This window comes from Lissotriton helveticus, chromosome 7, assembly GCF_964261635.1.
Source record: "Lissotriton helveticus chromosome 7, aLisHel1.1, whole genome shotgun sequence".
Taxonomy (NCBI): domain Eukaryota; kingdom Metazoa; phylum Chordata; class Amphibia; order Caudata; family Salamandridae; genus Lissotriton; species Lissotriton helveticus.
Window position 1 is genome coordinate 207,271,046 of NC_136068.1, and position 22,630 is coordinate 207,293,675.

The 22,630-nt window shown below is 45.8% G+C and overlaps 1 protein-coding gene across 1 annotated transcript in view; it reads right to left on the minus strand.

The window, feature by feature from the left end:
* The window catches only part of RAB22A (RAB22A, member RAS oncogene family), a 284,054-nt gene that overhangs the window by 212,547 nt on the left and 48,877 nt on the right, over positions 1-22,630 (minus strand). Inside the window, exon 2 of the mRNA XM_078651959.1 lies at positions 12,007-12,086. Within this exon, the coding sequence (XP_078508085.1) occupies positions 12,007-12,086 (80 nt within the window). The remainder of the gene's footprint in view (positions 1-12,006; positions 12,087-22,630) is intronic.

A 22,630-nucleotide genomic window follows, 5' to 3' on the forward strand; every position in this document is an offset into this window, starting at 1 on the left:
CTCCCCCGTGAGGCTTCCCCCTTCACTTGATGTTATAGAGTCAAATTCTTCATTCACTGAAAAAAACCTGTCCCCTTCCGGCGAGCCCCCACCTCTGGCCCCTTTATTCTCTTCCAGCTCCCTTTGTGAATCCAGGCTCACCAAGATGCCCCATTTAGCACCTTCATTCTGCCTGCTATTTAGTCCTGCCTCGACTTGTAGCAGAGCGTCCAACATCTGAAGATTAATGGGGTTCTCTGCGCCCTGTAGCGCTGCCTCTGCCCCCTCCAACGCTCCCCCGCTCACCTCCTGCTTGTTGTCTGTGTGTGCTGCTGCCAGAGAGCTTTCCGCGGGAGGCGTGCAATCCGAGGGCGTCTCTGCCCCTTGCGGTTGCCTGGAGATCATGACGCTTACGTCCTCGAGGACGGCTTCCCCCGGCCCGCCGTCTATGAGCGATGGGTGCTTCAGATCCGCACCGGCCACCGCTCCTGCCGCTGATTTAGTCGAAAATGCTTCCGTTAAGGTGGGTTGCCTCAACGTGATTTCCTTGGGCCCGGGGGTGCTGTTCGCCTGTTTACTTGTAGCATTTTTCGTAGCTGGGCTATCCTTATGCTGTATTCTGGCTGCCGCTATCGCCTGTGTTTCTTCCCCCGCGGAGCCCGCATTATGCAGATTTGGTGTCATTGCATTTAGTGGTTCGGGAAGCAGTAGTGTTCAAAAACATGAAAAATCTCCGTAGACCTTGGCCTCCATTTGACGTATCTCCCCGAAACTTTCAACACAGCAGCTGAACCAAAAAGGTGACTTTTGTGAAGATTAGTCAAGCTGCGCCAAAGTTATTGGCAAAACAAAAAAACGCTTTTCCTATGGAAACTTTGGTCCCAACTATAACTACCTGCTGGAGACTGCCAGTAAGTAATATATATATATATATAATATTATTCAGGTTTTAAAAAACATTACGTTTTTGTTTTTTTCTGAAGACACACAACCTTCAAATATCAGCTTTAACATTTAGTAAAGCAGAAATTCTGTCCTCAAACACCAACTTTTCGTTACAAAATAAATAAAAACACGTTACAAAACAAATTACTTTCTATCTAGCATATTCAGTGATGTATTGCAAATGTTTACAATTTTCTGAGTATGCACTAGTCTATTCTCCATTTCATTTTTTTTCTTCCATGTGCTTCATTTTACCATTAATTTCAAGGGCAACCACAATACATGGGACTGGGGTTCATCAGCACACAGAAAATCTTATTCCTTATTGAAAGCTAGCGAGGCTTACATTAATATGAAGGATTTTTTTAGAATATTCCAGCCAACTGCAAAAGCTCAAACACCCGCCATGCACTAAGTTCTCATTAATAATACAGTATTCCATATGTGTCATTAGGGCAATCACGAGGGTTAAAACACAATCTAGGACCATTTGAAAACCACGCTATCACTACATTGACTTCATATGGTCAGTTTTCTACAGGTAAAGTAAGAGAGCCAATCAATACATATAGCATTGATTTTACCGTTAGAGTTGAAGTAAAGCTCAATGTTATATATATATATATATATATATATATATATATATATATATATATATATATATATTTGTTAATTGGCTGGACATCCAGGATATCACAATTTTGTCACAATCTCGTCACGTGCATTTTTCAGTCACTTTTACTCTTGAAGGACATTCCTAGTGGGTGCCAGACACGCCATTGTATGTCCCTGGTCTTCAGTTTTCAGAAATGACAAGCGGTGGTAGGCATACCATGAGCGCAGTGGATCCTGATCCCCAAATGCTGCAGAAATTCACTTGGAAACTGAGGCGTTTCTAGTATAGATTTGTGTTTGCAGAGCTAAAAAAAACTTTGGGAAGGGTATTCTGTAGACCATGGGCACATTGAAGAGATTCTTCCAGAGGACAAAAAGTTTGGTCAAAGAGTTTGGTCTGTGATGTGCTCAATGGCCGCAGTGATGCCAGCGGGGTCTCGGTCGGGTGAGGTGGTATTGGTGGGTGTAGGAAAAGCGAAAAATATACATCCATTGGCTGAATTGATAATGTGAAACCAAAAAACCTTAGATTAATCTCAGATTCCCAACTTTACCAAACCGTGTGATCCTAGAGATTTGTTTAATTTTACTCTGTCATTTTTCTCCATTATCACATATAAGAGAACCTCAAAATACATGACGTTAGGATGTTCACTGTATAAAACCTGCTCCTATGTTGTTCATGTAAAATAGGAACCCAGGCCACCCAAGAAGTGCACATAACTGACTTGGCTCTTTAGTTCACTATTGGTGTTGTTCTCGGGGTAGGGTGAAAAATGAATGTTTCAAAACTCATGTTTGAAATCTATCACTTGTAACTTAATACTTCTGAATGCACCGATATAATCAGTTATAGTACGGTTAAAAGGTTCTGCATGTTAATTAAATCCACTTTTTAAAGAAACAAATTTTTTTTTTTACACTTGTTGGTGCAAGATGTCTTTAAACATTAAGTTGTTTAAAGCACTGAACTCCCTAGTTACTTCCTTTCTTTAACACTAATTAACATTGGAATAAATGATTGCCTATTTAGCATCTTTTTATTGTTGGTGCTAAGCTGAGCAAGCAGCCCAGTGCTCCTGTTGACCAGAGTGCCGCATGAAAACGTCAAGTGCCGCAAGCGCCCCCGGGCCATACTAGGAGTATCAATGCTGCAGACCTTTCAGAAGCTGTGGTTTGGGTATTTCCTGTCCTGGGATATAGACACACCCACACATTCCATTTAATTGGAAGGAAGGATGGTAAGACTTTTGTATAACGAATTTCTGTATACTGTAAGCATCCTATTGTTAGTCACCGTCTATTCGAAAGCACTTTTTATGGTCTGGCTTGACAGCGCAGCTGCCACTAGAAAATTATGTAAAAACCACCAAGAGATTAACTTTAGCTCCGCTTACATGTTGGCAGCCAGGAGTACATGTTTTGAGTGAGCAGGAGTTGTGTACTTCCACACAAAAGTACATGCCATCCACACAGCTGTGAACATTTTATTTTTTATCCATCTGCCAGAGCGTGAATTTTCAGAGTCAGACATGATATTGTAATGCTGTTAAAGTGTCTTATACAGCTAAATAATTCATGCCATTTTTTTCTGGCAGCAACACAGTGGGAGTAGGCAGTCATTTACGTACATGGATTTTTAGGTGTGGCTTAAAAGTGCATTCATAAGCCAGAACCATTGGAGGGGCGTGGCTAAGCACGCAATGGAGACGGACGCACTAGGGTAGAGCTCCGGCCCCTTTCCCCAGGCCATTACTCCGTCACACTTATCCGCCGACAGCTGAAACTTCAGGCGAGGTGCTACTGGGCTATCAACCACCACCCTGCTGCTTTTGGGGCTGATCGGGAGCTACCTGCCGCACCGCGGTCTTCCGGGGCGACTCCGCCGCACATCCAGCCACCTGGCAGGCGGGTAAATCTAGGCGAGGCCGGGGCTTGTGTTTGTGAGCTGGGCCCCGAGGCGCGGCCTGGTGGGCGAAGTGGCCACGACTGCCTTGGGGCGCCGAACTCAGCTGAGGCGCTCGTCGCTGTGACCCATGGGAGCCCGGACATTGGCACCAACATCCAGCTGCCGCCCACCCTGGGAACCCCGTGCATCAGAACACTAGTGCCCCGGAACGAGGTGCTTGCCTGACGCCACGGGCGGTGGTCGCAATGTCGGCAGGCCAGTCTACTGGTGGCCGTGGCTTGTGTCTGCCGGCTAGGCCCCGAGGCGTGGCCTGGTAGGCGTGGTGTATGCTTTTGGCGGCGGACGCTGAGTCTAAGGGATACGACTGCCGCTGCGGCCCGGAACTACGCTGGATTTGGGCTCCGAGCTGGGCCGCCCCCACCCTGAGGGCCCTGCGATCTGCAAGCGCTGTGCCCCTGCGCGAGGTACCGACCCGAGACACCCCCCATTGGTCACTGCGGGGCGGAGCCGCAGGCTGGTGCGGTTTGTGGTGAGGAGAGGATGAGGCGCTGTCTGCGTGGGGTTTATGCGGCGATGCCGCCGAATGCACGTCCCATGGCTGCCCTGGGGAACGGACTCTAGCCCATTGACGTTGCCTGGGCCGCCGTGGTTGGAATCCATTGCCTGGAGCGGAGTATTACCTCGACCGGCCCTGGGAGCAGGCGCAGTGACCCTCCAACCCTGGTTCCCAGTCAGCCGGAGGCGAGAAACTGAGGAGAGACGCGACAGCCATATCAGGTGAAACACTTTTCCCCCCCAAACCCCCCGCACCTGTGCGCCTCTCCATTTGCGCTACCTGAGCTGCCTGCTGGAGCCCCGCTAGCCGCTGGACATTGTTGTTAAGGGCGCAAGCTTTTCACCCACCACGCTGCTCATGTCTGGGGGTATTACGACACAGACTGGCACAGGAGGCACGCAATTGAAGGGGAAAATGGACAAGCTCCCGAAACCTGCAGATGCCGACCAGATGGCGGCGAAGCTCGACAACATGCTGGCTGCTATGGAAAGATTGGAGGAATCAGTCCAACTCACCCGCACCTCTCTGGAGACCAAAATAGACAGTGTTGCAATTGATCTCACACACCTGCGCGCCGATCATAAGAAATTGGCGGAACGCACCACTACTTTGGAGGGAGCTGTGGCAGATCTTGAGCCCCGGGTCAACCAGACTGATAAGCAGGTACGGGATCTCCTTAATAGGGTCGAATTCTTGGAGGACCGTGCCGAGGATGCGGAAGGGCGGGCACGGAGAAACAACGTGAGAATTGTAGGTGTGCCGGAGCAGTGGGCAGAGAAGGACCTTCGGCGCATATGGAGGACTGGCTGAAGGCCCTACTACCAGAGGGCGCGCTATTGCCTCACTGTCGTGGTGCGGGCACACCGCGTGCTGACGAGGCCGCTTCCTACAGGGTCTAATCCTAGACCACTACTCCGTAGGATTTTGAACTATCGTGACCGCGATTCCATCTTGCGTGAAACCAGGCAGCTTTAAGACGTCCGCATTGACAATGCCAAAATAATGTTCTTCCCCGATCACACAATCCAGGTTCAGCGCCAGAGGCACTCCTTCCTTGCCGTAAAACAGCACCTACGCCAGCTGGACCTCAAGTATTCCCTCATTTTCTTGCTAGACAGAGTGGTAGCGCAGGACAAAACGCACTTCTTTACCTGCCAGAGGAAGTTTGAGACTTGGCTGGATGGTGGAGCGGCCGCGACGTCCCAGCGGGTGTCGGGACCCTCAGCAATGCAACGCAATCGTGGACCGCGACGACGTCGCAGGAACAAGTAATCGCCAGCCATCAGTCCACCTGCGGAACTAATCCATCATGAACAGCAGGATGCCCTCCGAATGGTAGCGGAACTTAGCTGCTCCCCAACCACAGATACTGCTCCGGATGCCAGCCCCCGAGACTTGCCTAGCGATGATGAGGCTATTTATGGGCTGCCCGGCTCCCAGATGTCCACGGAACAGCCAGATGGTACCCCACAGACGGCGGACTTGCTTCATTGATTGGATGGCCACATCATCTGGCATAGTGCACCTGATCTGTGGCATCTTGGTCGCCTTGTATTCCCGAGCTCCTGTCGGGCCTCGGCCCTGACGGCACCCGGAGCATGTTCACCTTCTGGACGTTTGGCCATTGACGCGAGGCGCAGTGAGTACTGACTTTTGGTGCTTGACATTTAGCGAGACATTGTGCTGGTGGAGACTTTCTGATGCCCCTGTCTGCTGGGGCCCAGCTGATGTCGTCTCGGCTGAGTGGGGAATGACAGGGCCTGATTGACCTTCCGGATGGCGCCTCAGTCTGGGTGAGGTATGTGCTGCGAGCCGTGCAGCTATTGGCAGGAACACTTCATATTAGCTGTGCCTGATTTGTGATGCCTGGGGGGGGGGGGGGGGGGGGGGGGGAGCCGCCTTTGCTTACCCAGCAGTTGTGATACCACAGCCGTGCCTAGTGCACAGCGACCCCCCTGAACTTAAATGTTTATCTCATTGGAGAGTTTGGACGGCGGCATGTTCAGCTGTCGACCTTTTGGCATTTTTCACTAGTTCTGTTTTTTATGGCCTATTGCATTGTTTGGACTGCAATGTTTTTGTTATTTTGTATATTTATTGCAAGCACTTATGGATGTGTCTTTGGTAATCCACTGTGGGGGAGCCCGGGGAGTGCAGGAGCCACGACCCATTGTGGGGTGGTGGCAGGGTGCGGGGTTACTTAAAGTGATAAAATGTCAGCGATAAAAATATGTACGTGGAATATACCAGGCATGCACACACCATCACGCAGGTACCAGATTTATTCCTATTTTAAACGCCATCATGTCCATATCGCACTCCTACAGGAGACGCATCTGAATGGTGCAGAGGCACAAACATTACGCCGCAGGTGGCGAGGCAAACTCTATGCCACGGGATACTCCTCCTACGTCTGAGGGGCGCTGTTATGGGTGAGGCCCGGGACTCCTTTTGCAGTCTCACATTCCCGCATAGACCCGGAGGGTAGATTCATAATCGTTCATGGTAAGCTGGATGGGCAGCCGGTGGTTTTGGCTTCACTGTACGCCCCTAACACGGACCAGGGAGGTTTCTTTGCGCAGCTCTCTGCAGACTTGGCACCTTGGCATGGGATTCCCCTGGGTGTTGGGAGGCGATTATAATTGTATTCATGACATTGCATTGGACCGTTCTTTTCCGCACCTGGCTGGCACTCCTGTACAAGGGGCTATGAAAGTCTTCGTAAACTGGGCCTCACAGTGGGATCTGCATGATGCTTGGCGGAGTCGGAACCCACCACTAAGATGTACTCCTATTATTCAGGCGCGCACACATTGCATGTACGGTTGGATCGATATATGTTGTCAAGCGAACTGCTGCCCCATGATACTGACACTTAATTACATGGGCCGCACCCACTCTGATCACAACCCACACGTACTGGAGCTGGCGTGGAAACGCCCGCACCCGCCTATACCCACTTGGAGGCTACAACCAGATCTGCTCCTTGACGCTCCTTTTCGAAATTCCCTATATGCACACACTGCTCACTACTTTGAAGAGAACACTGGCACTGCATCCACCCCCCAAAAAGAGTGGGACGAATTCAAAGTGGTGATCAGGGGACATTGTCTGGGCACACAGGCTAATATGCGGAAACAATTGGAGGGGGAACTGACACAGGTTGAAGCAGACCTGCTTCAATGGGAACAGGAGGCGATGGAGGGTGATGACGAGCCGCTGCTAGAGACTCGCGCAGCAAATGCACGTTTGCTGGACAGGCTATGCCATCTCAATTACGCGGCCCAGTCGGCGCTCACATATCATCTAGGTGACAAACCCGGAAAATTGTTGGCCTGGCTGATCAAACAGGAAGACCGTGCGACGCCTGTGGCAGCGATACGCACCGGTCCCGGTGAGGTGGTCTACACGCAAAGCAGTATTCACGCGGCTTTCGTTGACCACTACCGCACACTATATTGCTCTCGGCTGCAGGTCCCCCTTGCTGATATCACTGAATATCTCTCAGCTATACCACTACCAGGGTTAGAAGACGTACACCGGGATGACGTGGAGGCCCCACTCACGCCTGATGAGCTGCGCACAGCCATTTCCGCACTATCTAATGGCAAGTCCCCAGGCCCAGACGGGCTACCTGCTGAGTTCTTTAAGGCCTACTCAGATATATTGATCCCTGAACTGTTAAAGATGTACATGGCGGCTGCCGAGGACTCCTCCCTTCCCCCTACGCTGAATGAAGCCACTCATCTCCCTCCCGAAGCCCGGCAGAGACTGCACGCACTTGGGCTCGTATCGACCGCTAGCCCTCCTGAACACTGATTACAAGATACTCGCTTCCACACTAGCTCAGCGTCTGGCCCCCTTGGTACCCACCCTTGTGCATGGCGACCAAAATGGTTTTGTGCCAACACGTAGCACCTCTCATAACATCCGGCGGCTGTTCAGAGTGCAAGGTTATGCTACGCTGCAGTGGCCCCGATCAGGGTGTCTAATGCTAGATCTGGAAAAGGCCTTTGACTCTGTGGAGTGGCCTTATCTCATGGCAGTATTGCGGAAATATCATCTTGGAGACGACTATGTGGACATGGTGGGTTTGTTGTACCAGAAACCTACAGTGCGAGTGCGCACTGGTAGGCTGCTGTCTGACATCATCCGAGTCAAAAGGGGCACTAGACAGGGATGTCCCCTATCCCCGTTACTTTTCTCGTTGGCAATGGAACCTCTTGCGGCACTATTGAGAACCCAGGGCGCAGAGTGGGGGATCCCTTTAGCGGATGGTCTCCATGCGGTCTCTTTATATGCAGACGATCTCCTCTTGTATGTCAGAGACCTGACCTGCTTGCCACTGACACGGTCAGACACCTTTCACACTTTTGAGGCTATGTCGGGGCTTAGGGTTAACTGGGCCAAATCTGGAGTGTATTCCTTCAGCCCGGATACGCGGGAGTGTGAGGTCAGAATGAACAATGAATGGCTCACTTGGTATCCCACTACGTTCCGGTATCTCGGTATCTACATCTACAGAACCCTGACTGATGTACTCGAGGGCAACCTGGTGCGAGCCATCTCCTCCTTACAGGCACAGATGACCTTTTGGAAGACTCTTCCCCTCAATGTACCTAGCCGTGTTACACTGACAAAAATTATAGTCTTACCGAGGCTGCTGTATCATTATTCTAACATCCCAGTGTATGTCCCGGCTCGGATCTTTCGGGAGCTGGAAACTTCGATTAGGAACCTTATATGGAATGCTGGGAGACCTTGTGTAGCTCTAACGAAACTCTATGCGCCTACAGACGCTGGGGGCCTTGCAGTTCCCAATCAGGAGCTTTATTATCTAGCGGCGCAGCTGCAATGGGTAACCGGATGGCTGAGTGGGAAGAACCTGTGCGATACTGCCACGGACGTTACTATCTTGACCCACACGCAGGTCCATACCTTGTTCCACCCCTTGACCAAAACCCCCTACCCGACGCAGCTACACCTGGCAGTGGCCCACAAATGCTATGTACGTAGTTCGAAACTCACCCGCGCTGTGAAGCCCTATGCCCCGGTACTCCCGCTGTTGGGAACGCCCAGGGACGGCGGGGTGGTAGTGGAGGCCGCGCTGGAGCGATGGATACAGGCTGGGGTGGACACGATGGGAGATTTGTATGTAGACGGTGCTCTGGTCCCCTTTGAGACACTAGCCATGGACACAGGCCTTCCAGCTGGGCAGTTTCTCTTGCATGCGTCTCTCATACGCACATTTGTGCGGGCTTGGGGCGACATCTCCGAGGAACTGCAGACACATCTTTTGGTGCAGTATTTACATGTCATGGGTAATGGTTCCCATGTGGTCCATTGGCTGGCGCAAGCTCTATTAACACACGCAGTGTACCTCCCAACCGCTGCGAGAGAAGTGGGCAGCAGACAGGGGAAAGGAGTGGACAGATAAGGAATGGACAGCAGTACTAGCCGGTCCCATTAACATTCCGCGCAACTCCCGCTTTAAACTAATTCAGTTATATATCTTACATCGTGCGTATTTGTCACCAGATAAAATTAATCAGTACTTTAAAGTCAACACTTCCGTGTGTCCGAGATGCTTACTGCTCGGTGCAGATCTCCTCCACATGCTCTGGACCTGTCCCCATATACAAACATACTGGCACACAGTGACGTCTCGGTTAGCGAGGGGTGTGGGCAAGGACCTGCAGCACACGTGGGAGGCATGTCTACTAGGCCTATACAAAAGAATGAAACATAACAAGGTCCCTTCTCGATTCTTGGATCTCTGGCTTATCACTGCCAAGAGACTCCTCACTAAGCGCTGGAAGTGTAGCGAACCCCCACTTGCTAGACACTGGCGTGCCTCTTTTGATAATTGGGCGAGAGCGGAAAGCACCACCTTCACAGGGAGGAGACGGCGGGGCTGAGAAATTTCCCCATAGCGCAGCTTTGGGATGACACCCTGAGGTCTTTCCGTCAGGCGTGTCTTGATCAGGGGGTTGCTTAGACACTTACCCCTCCGGACCCAGTCTAGGCAACGGGTGGGATGGAGAGCGGCGCACCCCCGCGTTTACTTCATGCCTGGTACCTGCCTGTGACGTACCGTGACTGTACCGCGTGATACTGCTCCTGTCCCGCACGACAGCGACCCTACCCCCCCCCCCCCCCCCCCGCCTCAGTACAGAGGGCCTGATGCCTATTGCCCATGATGTGTTGACTCCCCCCCCCCCCCCCCTCCTATTGAGAGACCTATATCACTTCGGACTCCTGCCTCCCAGACCCCCACACTGGCCTTTCCCTGGTGCCGAAGCCACATATCCATGGATCCACACGGATGCACTTCTTGCTTCCTTATTTCCTTGCTTCTTCTTTTCCTTCTCAGTTTTATAGTCCTTCTTTTCTTTAATCTTTTTCCCCTCTCCCCCTGTTGGTCAAGTTTCAGTGTCACGATGGTTCTTTCGCTTGACACGCTTGTTAAGATGTTTTGAATATAGTATTACAAGTCCATTGTTTTTATTTCACACCATCTACTTATGGGACCACCTTGGGCGGCACGCCCCATACCTGTTGTTGGATCGGGGCTGAAGGAGATACATATTTGATGGGCAATGCCACTTTACGTCATGTCCACAGACCCCGGGTTGCGTTCATACCTGAACCACGCGGCTGTACACTCTCTAAAGTCTTTCTACCACACATACCAGCATCATTTGTTCAGATTACGTCTCGGGGATTATTATGATTTCTCGTTGCCTGATGTATTGTCCCTTTCCATTACGGGCCTATTGCTTCGTAGGAATGTGATTTATCCTTGGGAATAACATGCCCTTCGAGAACGTTGATTTCTTTTTTCTCTTGCCGTATAGGACATGATGCGTGACCAATGTCCCAAAAGGCACAGTTATTGCTCCCGACTGTCTTTGTACGATTAAGGGATGGTTTGTTGCGTTTTGTTTATTATGATGGCATGTACTGTGAATATGTACTGAAAACTAATAAAAGATATTCAAACAAAAAAATAAGCCAGAACCCTTGGAATTGCTAATGCTCGTTGAAAAAAGTCACTCAATCATAAGACACTTCAAGGAATACAAAATTTGGACTGGTACAATTGCGTAGCTTTTGTTCATACTTAATTCATTTGATTTTTCATCATCAAGTGATCCATGATTGAAACACAATGAAAACGCACTGTGAGCCACTGCTCGGCTGCTAGTTTTGTGGATCCCAGAATACTGATCAAACAACAAGCCCTATATTTCTCTGGAGACTGTAAGAGTCTGGCAGGCATAACTATACATTACTTTCATACATGAATTTCAGTAAAAAAAAAAAAAAAAATTCAACAAAATAGTTCTTGCCCTTTCTCTTTCTGCCCCACGTATATTCACTAATTACTATTATAACAATTAGTTTCTTTAGTGAAACATTGAACATCTAAACAAATAATCTGGTTAACTCAGAATGCGTAACTTTTTTGGTTCACCTCTGGGTTTTCACACCCACTCGCCCCAAAAAAGTGCAAATAGGGATGAACCGAAAAACAGGCAATATTGGCCACTCCCTTAAAAATTGCAAAAACTATTGGCCTTTGAATGGACCTGAGTAAAGAATAGCCATCACAAACCTCGGGACCTCATCATATGGCAAAAGAAGGGCTCACTACAATACAAATGCGAAAAACACATTATTTAAGGGGTTATTGCATTTTACAATACAATGTAAGAACAATCGGAACATTTTCTCTTGATGACAATGACCTCAAAAATAACCATCCACAGTTGATAAATACACCTCTACTTCTAGTGCAAAAAACGAAGCCAGTGCTTAACATGCATAAGAATGTACTATAAACTGGACAGAGACACAGTGGAGAACTTTTAAGAAGAAAATGCAGTTTTACAGAATGCCACTGGCCTAGCAACAGCTAAAGCAAGGTGACGTACATAACGCTGAAATTTGTTTATTAGCCATCAGGCGTCTCAAATTCATAGTTTGTGCTACTTCTTACCCGATTGTTGGATTGATGTTAGGGTCAAAGCTGTCTTCCACAAAACGCCACACTATGCTTGATTTACCTACTCCTGTGTCCTGAAAAGATACAAAAAGGAGTGTCAGCCGAAGTTAATGTGGAACAAACGATGATTAAATAGAATTCACTGCATTTAAATTCTCAGACACCAATATCAAAGTGTTAGGACATGAAACAAACTGCGCATTTTGAGGTTATGAAGATGGTGCAAGAAAATACTTTCATGTTCTGCCAGCGTAGGATATATATGCAGCTTCTTAAAAGCACATCTCTTCGTCCAACTTCCTTCGAAGAACCAACAATGATAGTTGAACTATCATCCCATCCGCCCCAAAATATAGATGACATCAGTACAATCTTAAAGTCCATAAAATCGGACTTGCCATTAGACCCAGCTCTACCGGATTCCCTACGAATAGCTGGTAACATTATTCTATCTATTCTAATTAACATTCTAAATAGGCTCCTGGTACTCAGTAGTGTTCCCTCAGCATGGAAGCAAGCTAAAGTTTAAACTTTGCTTAAGAAACCACATGCAGACCGCCTGATGGTTGAGATCTTTAGACCAATTTCTTTGCTCCCAATCGCTAGGAAAAGCATGTTAATACACATCTCTCTAACTTTTTAGAAAATCATTCTATCCTTCATCCTACCTGAACGGGATTCATATCAGGACTCAGCACTGTGACTGCATTGTTGGTGGCAACTGAGGAGCTCCAGGCCATCCTAGACCGGGATGGCTCGGCGGCTGTGAGCATGCTGCATTACAGTGCCGCCTTTGACACGGTTTCCCATTGCATCCTGGTCCAAAGACTGGACTCGGTCCTTAGGTGGATCAAGGCATTTCTGAACAAAAGAAGTTCCCAGGTTCGTCATGAGCCAATTCTTTCACCTAGATAGCCCATCGGATGCAGAGTCCTACAGGGCTCCTTGCTAAGCCCAACCCGATTTAACCCCTTCGACGCTCATGACGAGCTGGGCTCGTCATGGCGTAGCCTCCTCGCACGCTCATGACGAGCCCAGCTCGTCACGTAAAGTGCGATTTAAAAAAAAACAGCGTACGGGCGGAATTCCGCCCGCACGCATGCGGTTAATGTAGATGTCGCCCCACTGGCAAGTATCCAGTATCCTGCATACCCACCGCAAGGAATTCTTTTCAAAGTACCAAGAGGACAGTTTCTTCAACTCTCAGCCTCAGTCTATCCAGTTCCTTTCACCCGCTGTACAGCCACCCTCATCACTTTGGCTATATTCTTACCCTTTTTTCTCCCAGCAGTTGAGGTCCAGCTTCACCCGACCTTATGACTCAGCTACCGCAACCAGCATGATATAATCAACAAGGACCACCGTGTCCCGACGCCGTTCCTTCCCATTCTCCCCTTCAGGTATTTACTCTTTCTGCAACTACCCACTCCCACTCACCCTTGTCCCCCCAACTCACATATGGTCGTTTTTACAGCACTTTCCTTTCCTCCTATAGAGAGTCTAATTGGACCCTTCTTAGTCCATTTTCCATCTGGTTGGAATTGTAACTACCACAACAGGTAGTTTTCCTCTCCTCTATCACAGTCCTGTTTTAATTTGAACCTCTTCTATTCTGGGCCTCATTCTTGTTTTCTTTGACTTTATACAGCACTCTATTGATTTAAATAACCTGGTTCTGAGGATGACCTGGAATCAAACAGGTCCAAACGCCGTCGACCACTCACCGTAACTTTTGGCATTACTGTGGTCACCCTAAGCAACTTGAGCAAAAGATCTGCTTTGTATATATTCTTCATTGTATTATTGACTACCTATTCTATTGCATAATCCTTAGCGCCGTTTTTCACTCCATTGTGTCACTGCGCCATTCACTGTCACGAGCACGTACAGTGCACACTCACGTTTTGGTTACTTAAGCATACATGGTATTGTAGTGCTGATATTACTACTTGCAAATACAAATGTAATTTCTTCCTACAAACTTCTTGTGGTCTCCCTTTCTTCCCCTTTCTGGCCGATTAATGCTCTTTGAATCTGCCCTCTAAAATGATAACCGGTTGAGACATTTTTGTTCACATACTCTACCCGGGTCTCGGCTGGGTTAACAGGTTTACTCCTGTTTTTCTATCCCACAGATGGAAAGAGGCATGCATTTTGTCAGAGCTGCGATTGCTATGCAGGGACAGGAACCCGCCTCAGCTTCCTGCAACTTTTAGTTGGAGAAGGGCGAGGAGACGTGTCCAGTGAGGCCTCGTCAGGGGTAGAAGCACTAAATAAATTGCCTTGTTTCACAAATTAATACCTTTCCAAGTCCTCGCTCTCTGTGATTGGTCTAAGTGTAGTCCTGTATTTACAAAGATGGGAAACAAACAACAAGTACCTGAATGCAAAGAATACTATATATAGTAGCCGCACACAACCGACAAGGAGAACTTAAGAAACCTGGACAATGTATGTTGGGGGAGATTAACATATAAACGTGAAGTGCACTGCACCATAACATTTCCACAGAAAATTAGCCCACTCCTTCCATATTGAGTCCAAGATAATCTTTATTTCTCACAGAAATTACATAGAACAGCCAATGCGTTTCATGCACTACATGTGGACTTCCTATGGGAATAGTTCTTTATCTTTTATCATAATAATGCCTGAAGCATATCGAGAGTCATTTTACAGACCATACAGAATCCCGGTTGTAGATATCAGCCTATTCTTCATAGGATCCCCATATATTATGGGGCAAGCTAAACTCCTCAAGATTCCAGAATGTGTAGCAGGATGGCACCTTGTTACGCGCAGTCACTCGCCTCCCAAACCGAGCTGGGTTGGGCTTGGGGCCAGAAATGCTGCTTTTATTGGCATTTACAAAGTACCAGCTTAGGCCATCCACAAACATAGTAACACACTCTCAGCAAATGCACACTACTCACCTACCACAAACAAATGATATCCACATTTCAATGTTTCAACGACAACAAACCCCCACAAACCACATCTTTACATCCTTCTATCCCAACAACCACACAATTACACTTTCACTCAAAACACCTCTTCGCGCTACACCAGTAACGCATCCACACATCGCCAACAGAACAAAAAGCCACATTATACATAACTTTAATCCCTCCAAACACACATACTATTCATACAAAACACAAGCTCTACCCCCTATTTGCTCCTAACAGACACCCCTTTCTGTCACCACCAAACGTATACTCAACCTTCCAACATATCATCCACCCACACCCTCCTACCTAAAACACACAACCAAACAATTCTTATACCCCAACGCACATATTACCCTTTCCAATTAGCAAATCTAACACAAACACTCTTCCCTCTTGTCCATCCCTTCTCACACACCACATACACTTTTTCAACACATTACCTCCCCCTTTACCATTCAACTTTAACTCACCAACAGTACTTTATATCCAAATCCTTCTCAGAAAACCACTACATCAATATCCCCTCTCACTACTCCACAAAAACAAAACATAGCACAGACCTGCACATCAAAATCTCAGCTTCATAATACATTTTTTAACAAATTGGAAGCATACACCCACCCTCCTGATTACACAAATACGCATCCTAAACCGTCTTTACTCCCAAATTATCTATCTTCACCAACACCTACCACAAATACACTAACACAACAAATCTTTCACCTGCCTCTTATCCATAGCACAATTTATATCCTCTAAACATGACCAACATGCTCTCCCACTACCCTTAACCTATACACCTTCCACCCTAAACGGACGCAACACAAATTAAAGAACATGCCACTCTTCACAGCCTCACTCTTTCATGTCTTTTACACAAGGCCACCCTACAAAAAAAAAAAGCTCATAAAGTCACTCTCACCCATCATCTTCACCACCTACACACGCAGACCTAACAAAGTACATTCTAACTGCTGGAGGAAAAAAAAAAGTAATTTATTTATTGTTTTTGGTTAATGAAAACCATTACAAAAATACCCGTTAAAAAAAAGATTTCATACGTATTAAGACAGGAGAAATGCAATTCTAACAAGCATTGAAAATGCAATAGGTCTCGCCTTTTATTAAGTTAAAGCCATTTGCTTTGCTAAGGGTATTGTATAGCAAAGCAAATGGCTTTAACTTAATTAAAGGCGAGACCTATTGCATTTTTAATGCTGGTTTCACCAGGAGTTGCCTGATGTGGCAAAGAATAGCAAGTAGTTTCAATCACTTAGTTCCTCAAGGTCCCGGACATATAATTTAATTTGACACTGTGAGGTGCTGTTACTCGACACACCAGAAAAGGAAAAACATTAGCGGACAGCATTCAAATTCAGGCATGTAGGGGTCTCTAATTTGCGTTCTCACTACAAAGCAGTCATCTGACTAATAACAGAGATCTCACATGGATAACAAGACGGTCAATATTCAGTATTAAGAATATATTGTCTGTGAACATTCTGTAATGAGAAAACCAAAGAACCTGGAGAACAAGAAACCGCAACAAACCAGATTTATGGTACCCCAAAACAATTCAGGTAATTTTTTTGTTAATTAAAGCTTTACATTTTATGGCAGTTACCTAGCACAGAGCAACAAATAAACTCTCAAGTCTTCCCATTGTAAAGGTGTTTCTTGTTGAAAAAAAACAAAACAAAAAAAAACTCCCCAGGTCCTTAACAACTGGTCATTTAATACAGGTATTCATTTGATGAATCAAAGAGAAGTCAAGTGTTCTGAATGTGGTTACTATTTAAGCGGATTCAAATGTCTAACATTCTATTTGATGGTTTCAAATTTGCAAGCAAAATAAGCACAAAATCAATATTTTCAACCAAATATCATTAACTGAGTGTGGGAAAGAATGTGGATTTTCAGTGTTTTGCAAGATTTTCTTTCAACACAGTCTGATTTAATTTTGTGCAAATACTATATTTCAACAAAAAAACCCTATCAGCTCGCAATTGAAGGGGTACCCTGCAGCCTGAATGAAACCCTCCAACCACAAGTCATAAAAGTTACATCTAAAATCTCAGTTCTAAATGCCTTTCTCTCGATGTCTTTATTTTTGGAAGATAATAAATGTGTACCTAGAGAGGGTTTCACAGGTTGATGGGACTGGAAAGCAGAGTACAAAGAGATTTATATTTTAGCACCTCCTTTACAAATAAAATATTTTACGTTTGCTTATCACACGTCTTCCAGAGATCACCCTGTTAGCCATCATAGTTCTCAAACAACCTTAAAAGGCTTGTGATGCACAAACCGGGACAGAAGGAATTCAGTGTTATGAAATGTTAAAATGTACCCCTCCAGTTCTCCCAGGAAAGTGTTCAGAAATGCCAAGTACCCCTCTGAAACACACTGTCTCCTCAACTTTCTTCAATTCAAGCTCAATTCACTTCCATTCTTGCCAACCTATTGCACAGATTTGAGCACCAAAATGAAACTCTGAACTTGACATTTTACATGAACCTCATCAAGGGATTATGCTCTTTCAATGTTCCTCTGTTCCAGTCATCTGCTTTTGTATTATTAACTACTGAACTAGTACAGCTGTCTACTGTTTCTTTCGGCCGATCACCGCACTAACACAAACACGACTTTGAAAATTATTCCCTGAAGGGAAGAGACTTCAGATGTCGATCAGCACGCAACACACAGAGAACATGGACTCTGTAGGTAAAGGTAATGTTATCGCTTACACCAATTTTGTAAACATATCATTCAGTATCTCAGCAACAATCAGATTTCCTTAAACTTTAAATTTTCTTTAAGGAAGACTGGTCTTCTGAACCAATGTCAAGCAAACACGTGGCAATTATTCCATAATAAGTACACTTTAGTCATCTTTGCACCTACAGTAGATTAAGGACAATGGGTAAGCTTGACATTTAACATAATTGCATAGATATGCTGTTGAAACCAAAAAAGGTTTTTTTTTTGTCTTTCATTAAGAAATGATACATGTTTTCACATGGTAATTTAACCCTGTACATATAACTGGAGTGATAAAAGATCCAGCTTGTGCTCTACAGTTAGAGGTTTGTGCAAACACTGCAGTGCTAAAGTAAATCCTCCACAGCCACGCTGGGAGCGAAGAGAGAACACATCAAAAACACATTTGAGAGAAGAGCTTAACTCGCGTCAGTCATCATTTTGCTGGTCAATGCCGACAGTTATATATATAAGTTTATACGCACCTCCGTTATTTTTTTTCTTTAGGAGTCACCTGGCTAATTTCAAACTGATCAAATGAAAATATGAAGCGGCAAAGATAGGAAAGGAATCAACATCATCCGATGGGTCTGAAGTTTTATGGTTTGCTACAGCTAGTTTTTACTGTAATCCAGCAAGCGTCTTTCACATGATTCCAGTCTGGTTTGTTACTGCTGGCCTCTAAAGGCCATGTGACCACAGAACTAGAGTGAGGCTGAATGGGAAATATTTTTTTCTTAAATAGAAATCCCAATGCTTGGCCACGTAACCTGAAACTAGAATTTTAATTTCACCATCAAAATCGTTTTAAATGTATTATGGGATGCAACTGTTTCAATGGATGAAAAGAGAATTTTTGAGAGATGAACAAGGGCATACCGATTTTCTCTCTAAGGCTAGTAATGCAGGTTAATAGAGGAAACCAATGGTTCCCAAGCCTAATGGATCAAGCATTGGGCATTCATTGATTAAACACACTGACTGAATCCCTCTCACTAAAGAGATTTAACTAGAAGTGACACAGTAGGAAAGGAGAGGTGCAAACTACAAAATTTGGGCCATAATGCATACGGCCTACAATCAGGCACATGAATATGTAGAGCTTTACAATCAAAGTTTCAAGCATGCAGGTTACACTTCACATCGCAAATTGGTAAGTAATTAATTTGGGGAGAACAAATGTCAATTGCTGTAACTGTAGGAAATTATCCCTACATTTAATTTTTGGGATCTGAATGCCAGTGGCCTCTGTGCCTCTTTAGGCTCTCCTGGTAGTACCAGTGTATTTTTACCATATATGAAATACGACACAGATGTAGATCACAGTGCAGACGTTTATTTAAAAATTGAGGGTTTTGAAAAGAGAAATCATTCAAAATTATACCTCAATAATAAGTAACTGGACGTCCGTAACAATAGCTTCTTTGCCCCTTGTAGTTTTTCTGCAGCTTCACTTCTTGAAATATTCCCAACTGCAAAGCAGGGACTCCAGAATGTGGTCTTACGGCGTCAGGGGTCACAGACACACCCACCACACCTTACGGTGCCCCCTGCATATGACAAGGGTCCATACATGTGGTGCTGCATTATCTCAGATACTCCCTGCCTCTGTCCGGTAAGCAACATTATCTGGGGACAGGAACAGCATTCAATGATAAAAAAATGTGAAAAGGAACTACAATATACCAACAGCACTAATTTTAGCAAAGGAAAGTACATTCTTGTAATGGACTTTTTTCATTTGCAGACCCATCATCCAATGAAAAAGTACTCTAACAATTTCGAGAAGCAATGCTAGGACATTTCGGGACATAAAACTCACCTATGTCCCAAAAACATCTTCCGCAGCCAATTCTTAATAGAATGCTGTAGGGTTACCACTACTCAAGTTAAATTAAAGGATGTTATTAAGAAAAGCTAAAGGGCGGTGTCAATAGAGGCAATGGCATCAAACCTCAAAAGATATGAAATTAACAATGTATGGCATTAAGTGTAGATGTAATCCTTCTTGTAAACTGGTTCCTCTACATTTAATGCAAATTCTGTGATAGATGAACAAATTAGAAAATTACCAGAATAGAAGTGCTAGCATGATCATCAGGTTACTGAAACAAAATCCAGCTTAAGCTGCCAGTGACACCAGGCAGCCGGAGACGAAAGTCCAGACTAACAATAAAACTTAAATCTGCAAAACTATGCGACGTGGACAGTTAAAATGAGGTTGTGGACTCCTGTGCTCCTATGGATGCCTGTACCTGAAAAGAGTCAATTTACTTCAAGTAAGTTAAAAAAAAAAAAAATAATCCCCAAATTTACCCGGGGCAGAGCAACTAGGCATATCACGACCTTGACAAAAAACAAACAAGCACTGGCAAAGCCAACCGGTATGATATGCATTCGGAGTTGTGAGAAACATTATAAAGACTGCTGCAGGTCAAAAACAAAACAATTGCCTACTGCATACAATATATCAATGGAATAAATAATGTAACGTGACTATTTAGAATACATTTTGGATGTAAAACATTGCGTAAAACACAACAATGCAAGTACTTCACTGGCGGCACAGGGCACACCAAACAACGGATTGCACGAGGTGACAGAGGCAAGCTCACTCGTGTGAGCAGAGCCAAAGCCCACACTGCCTTATCAAGAAGTTGTATAAAGCAAAGGTGACTGACTGTGTCCCTCGGCTTACTGTGAACAATACTTCACGCCATGCACAATCTGTTCGACGCCTACACAAACACATTGTGAACGCTAAACCTGCACTGCAAGGTAGGTTTAGAGACGGTTGCTCAGAGAGCAGTAAAAAAGTAAACCTAGGACAGCAAATAAAACAAACTAAGTTAATACGATTTGTCCTTTGGTGGTAATGGAAAAAGAGCATCAGCAGAGCCCTTCCAGCCCTATGGTTTACTCTTTGGCTTATTTACTTGCACAGTTTTGTGATGGTTTACTCTAACTCTGAACTTTCGGATCAATGACTCGGCCGGCACACATTTCTGCAGAGAATATGACACGGCTTGAACTTTACACCGTGAGCACTGCACACCGCAGAAAAGCTTTGTTGAACAGGTGAGAGAAGGGGACGATTACAACACTCAGTGAATGGGGGTTGGTAGTGAAACCAGCGAGCAACAACCCCCAATAATAAAGTGTCTAAAACTTTTATAGTAGCTCTGCTTGCAATAAGTACATTTCATTACAAGACTTCTGACTTTCTAGAGAAGGATGCGACAGCTGTGCGCACAAAGGAGTTGTTTTGCAGTGGTAAATCAGCTTTCATTTGTGGATTATACACTTGTTTCGCCAGCATTAATGTAGTTTTTAATGTGTTTTAATGTGACGGTTACGCTTGACGTTCCCGAGATTGTGAACTGAATCAGGGATGAAGTATAACACTTTGGGGGGTAGGAAGCAGTGCAAAAATATCTACGTTCTGGATGCCTTCTCGGCAGTTGTCAGTCTTTAAGTGGGCTACTTCATTGTAGGAGACTTTCAGTGTAGACAAATGGGGGAAAAAAAAGTTTAGACTGGATTGTTATTTTTGTAGTGGGTATGGCACTACTGATCATTGGATACAAAAAGGGAGGATCAGGTCAAGGTAGCCGGTCCAGGGTCTTCCTTTCTCCCTACTAGTGCAACTGGGTGGTAGCTGCCCAAAAAAAAGGCAAGTTATATGGCTGAAGAGATTGCTTTCACGGAACCTCTACGCCAAAACAACTTCTACCTCATCACCAGGGCAGTATAAGTGTGAGAGAGCCTGGCGAGCAACAGAGCACCTGGTTCGTAAATATGGAACGAAAACTCCTGCCAGCAAAGATCACTGCCAGGGAGTTCAAGCAGAAAATAAACAGAGACAGGGAAAGTGCAGACTAGTTTGACAACCCCAGGAAGAAAATGCAACCTCTGAGGTAGCATGGCAAGGAAAGGTGTGGGCAACCTTTTCTGCACATACACACAGAGAGGTAGCTGTGTGTACGGGTGCAGTGCGGGGGAGGGTTAAGAGGTGGCAAGTACGCAGCTGCCTGTTTTCATTTCCTGGATTTACTTTACTGCTGATGGTGCAATGAAACTCTTTTCAGCTTGAGTAAAAAATAGTCTGGCCTGCAGATTCAGGGAGCTGCCGGTGATGGGGTGGTGTTGCCCTTACCTGTTCTTGGCGTCTGCAGTTGATGGCGGCAGCGCTGCTCTCCTGCTCCTCTCTGTGCAGCTCCAGCAGCGCTTCCACGTCTAGCTGCTCAAAGTGGCATCTAAGGCCCAGCCCCCGCCGGACAATCGATGCGGACCAAAGACAGAGATGAAGGACTAACCTTAGCAAACATCAAAACCATAATGTACTGGTTGTTACCTGTGTGGTATGTATGTTATGCTTATAAAATACATAACACACAGTATGTCAGCGGTCTTGTCGGTAATATAGCGGCAGGTTGTTCCCGCTATGTTACCGACAAGACCAGTATTTTGATGGTAAGGTAAACTAAAAAAACACAAGCATTTGCAATGTAATCAGTCTGAACGCATTGCAAATGCTTAAGTTAAAAAAAACAGCCTGGCGCCGCTTCACGGACACGGCGCTCTGGTTCTTTATATATTTCTTAACTTTAACACTAAGCGCGGAGTCCTTGAAGCGGGCGCTGCGCTCAGTGCTAAAGTTAAGAAATATAGAAATAATATGAGCGCGGTGTCCGTGACGCGGCGCCGCGCTCAGTTTCAAAGTTAACCAGCTGGAATGACAAAAAAATCCTCAACCTATAATTAAAAAGGATGGTAACAGGCCGCCAGTAAATGATCCAATCCCGGTGGGCGGGGCCATAAGGAGACAAGGCGGTAACAAGGAGGGACTAAGAAGCCTCCTTTTCAATCAGAAGCCAGCGTTTTGCATGCCTGATGACGCCAGCGAA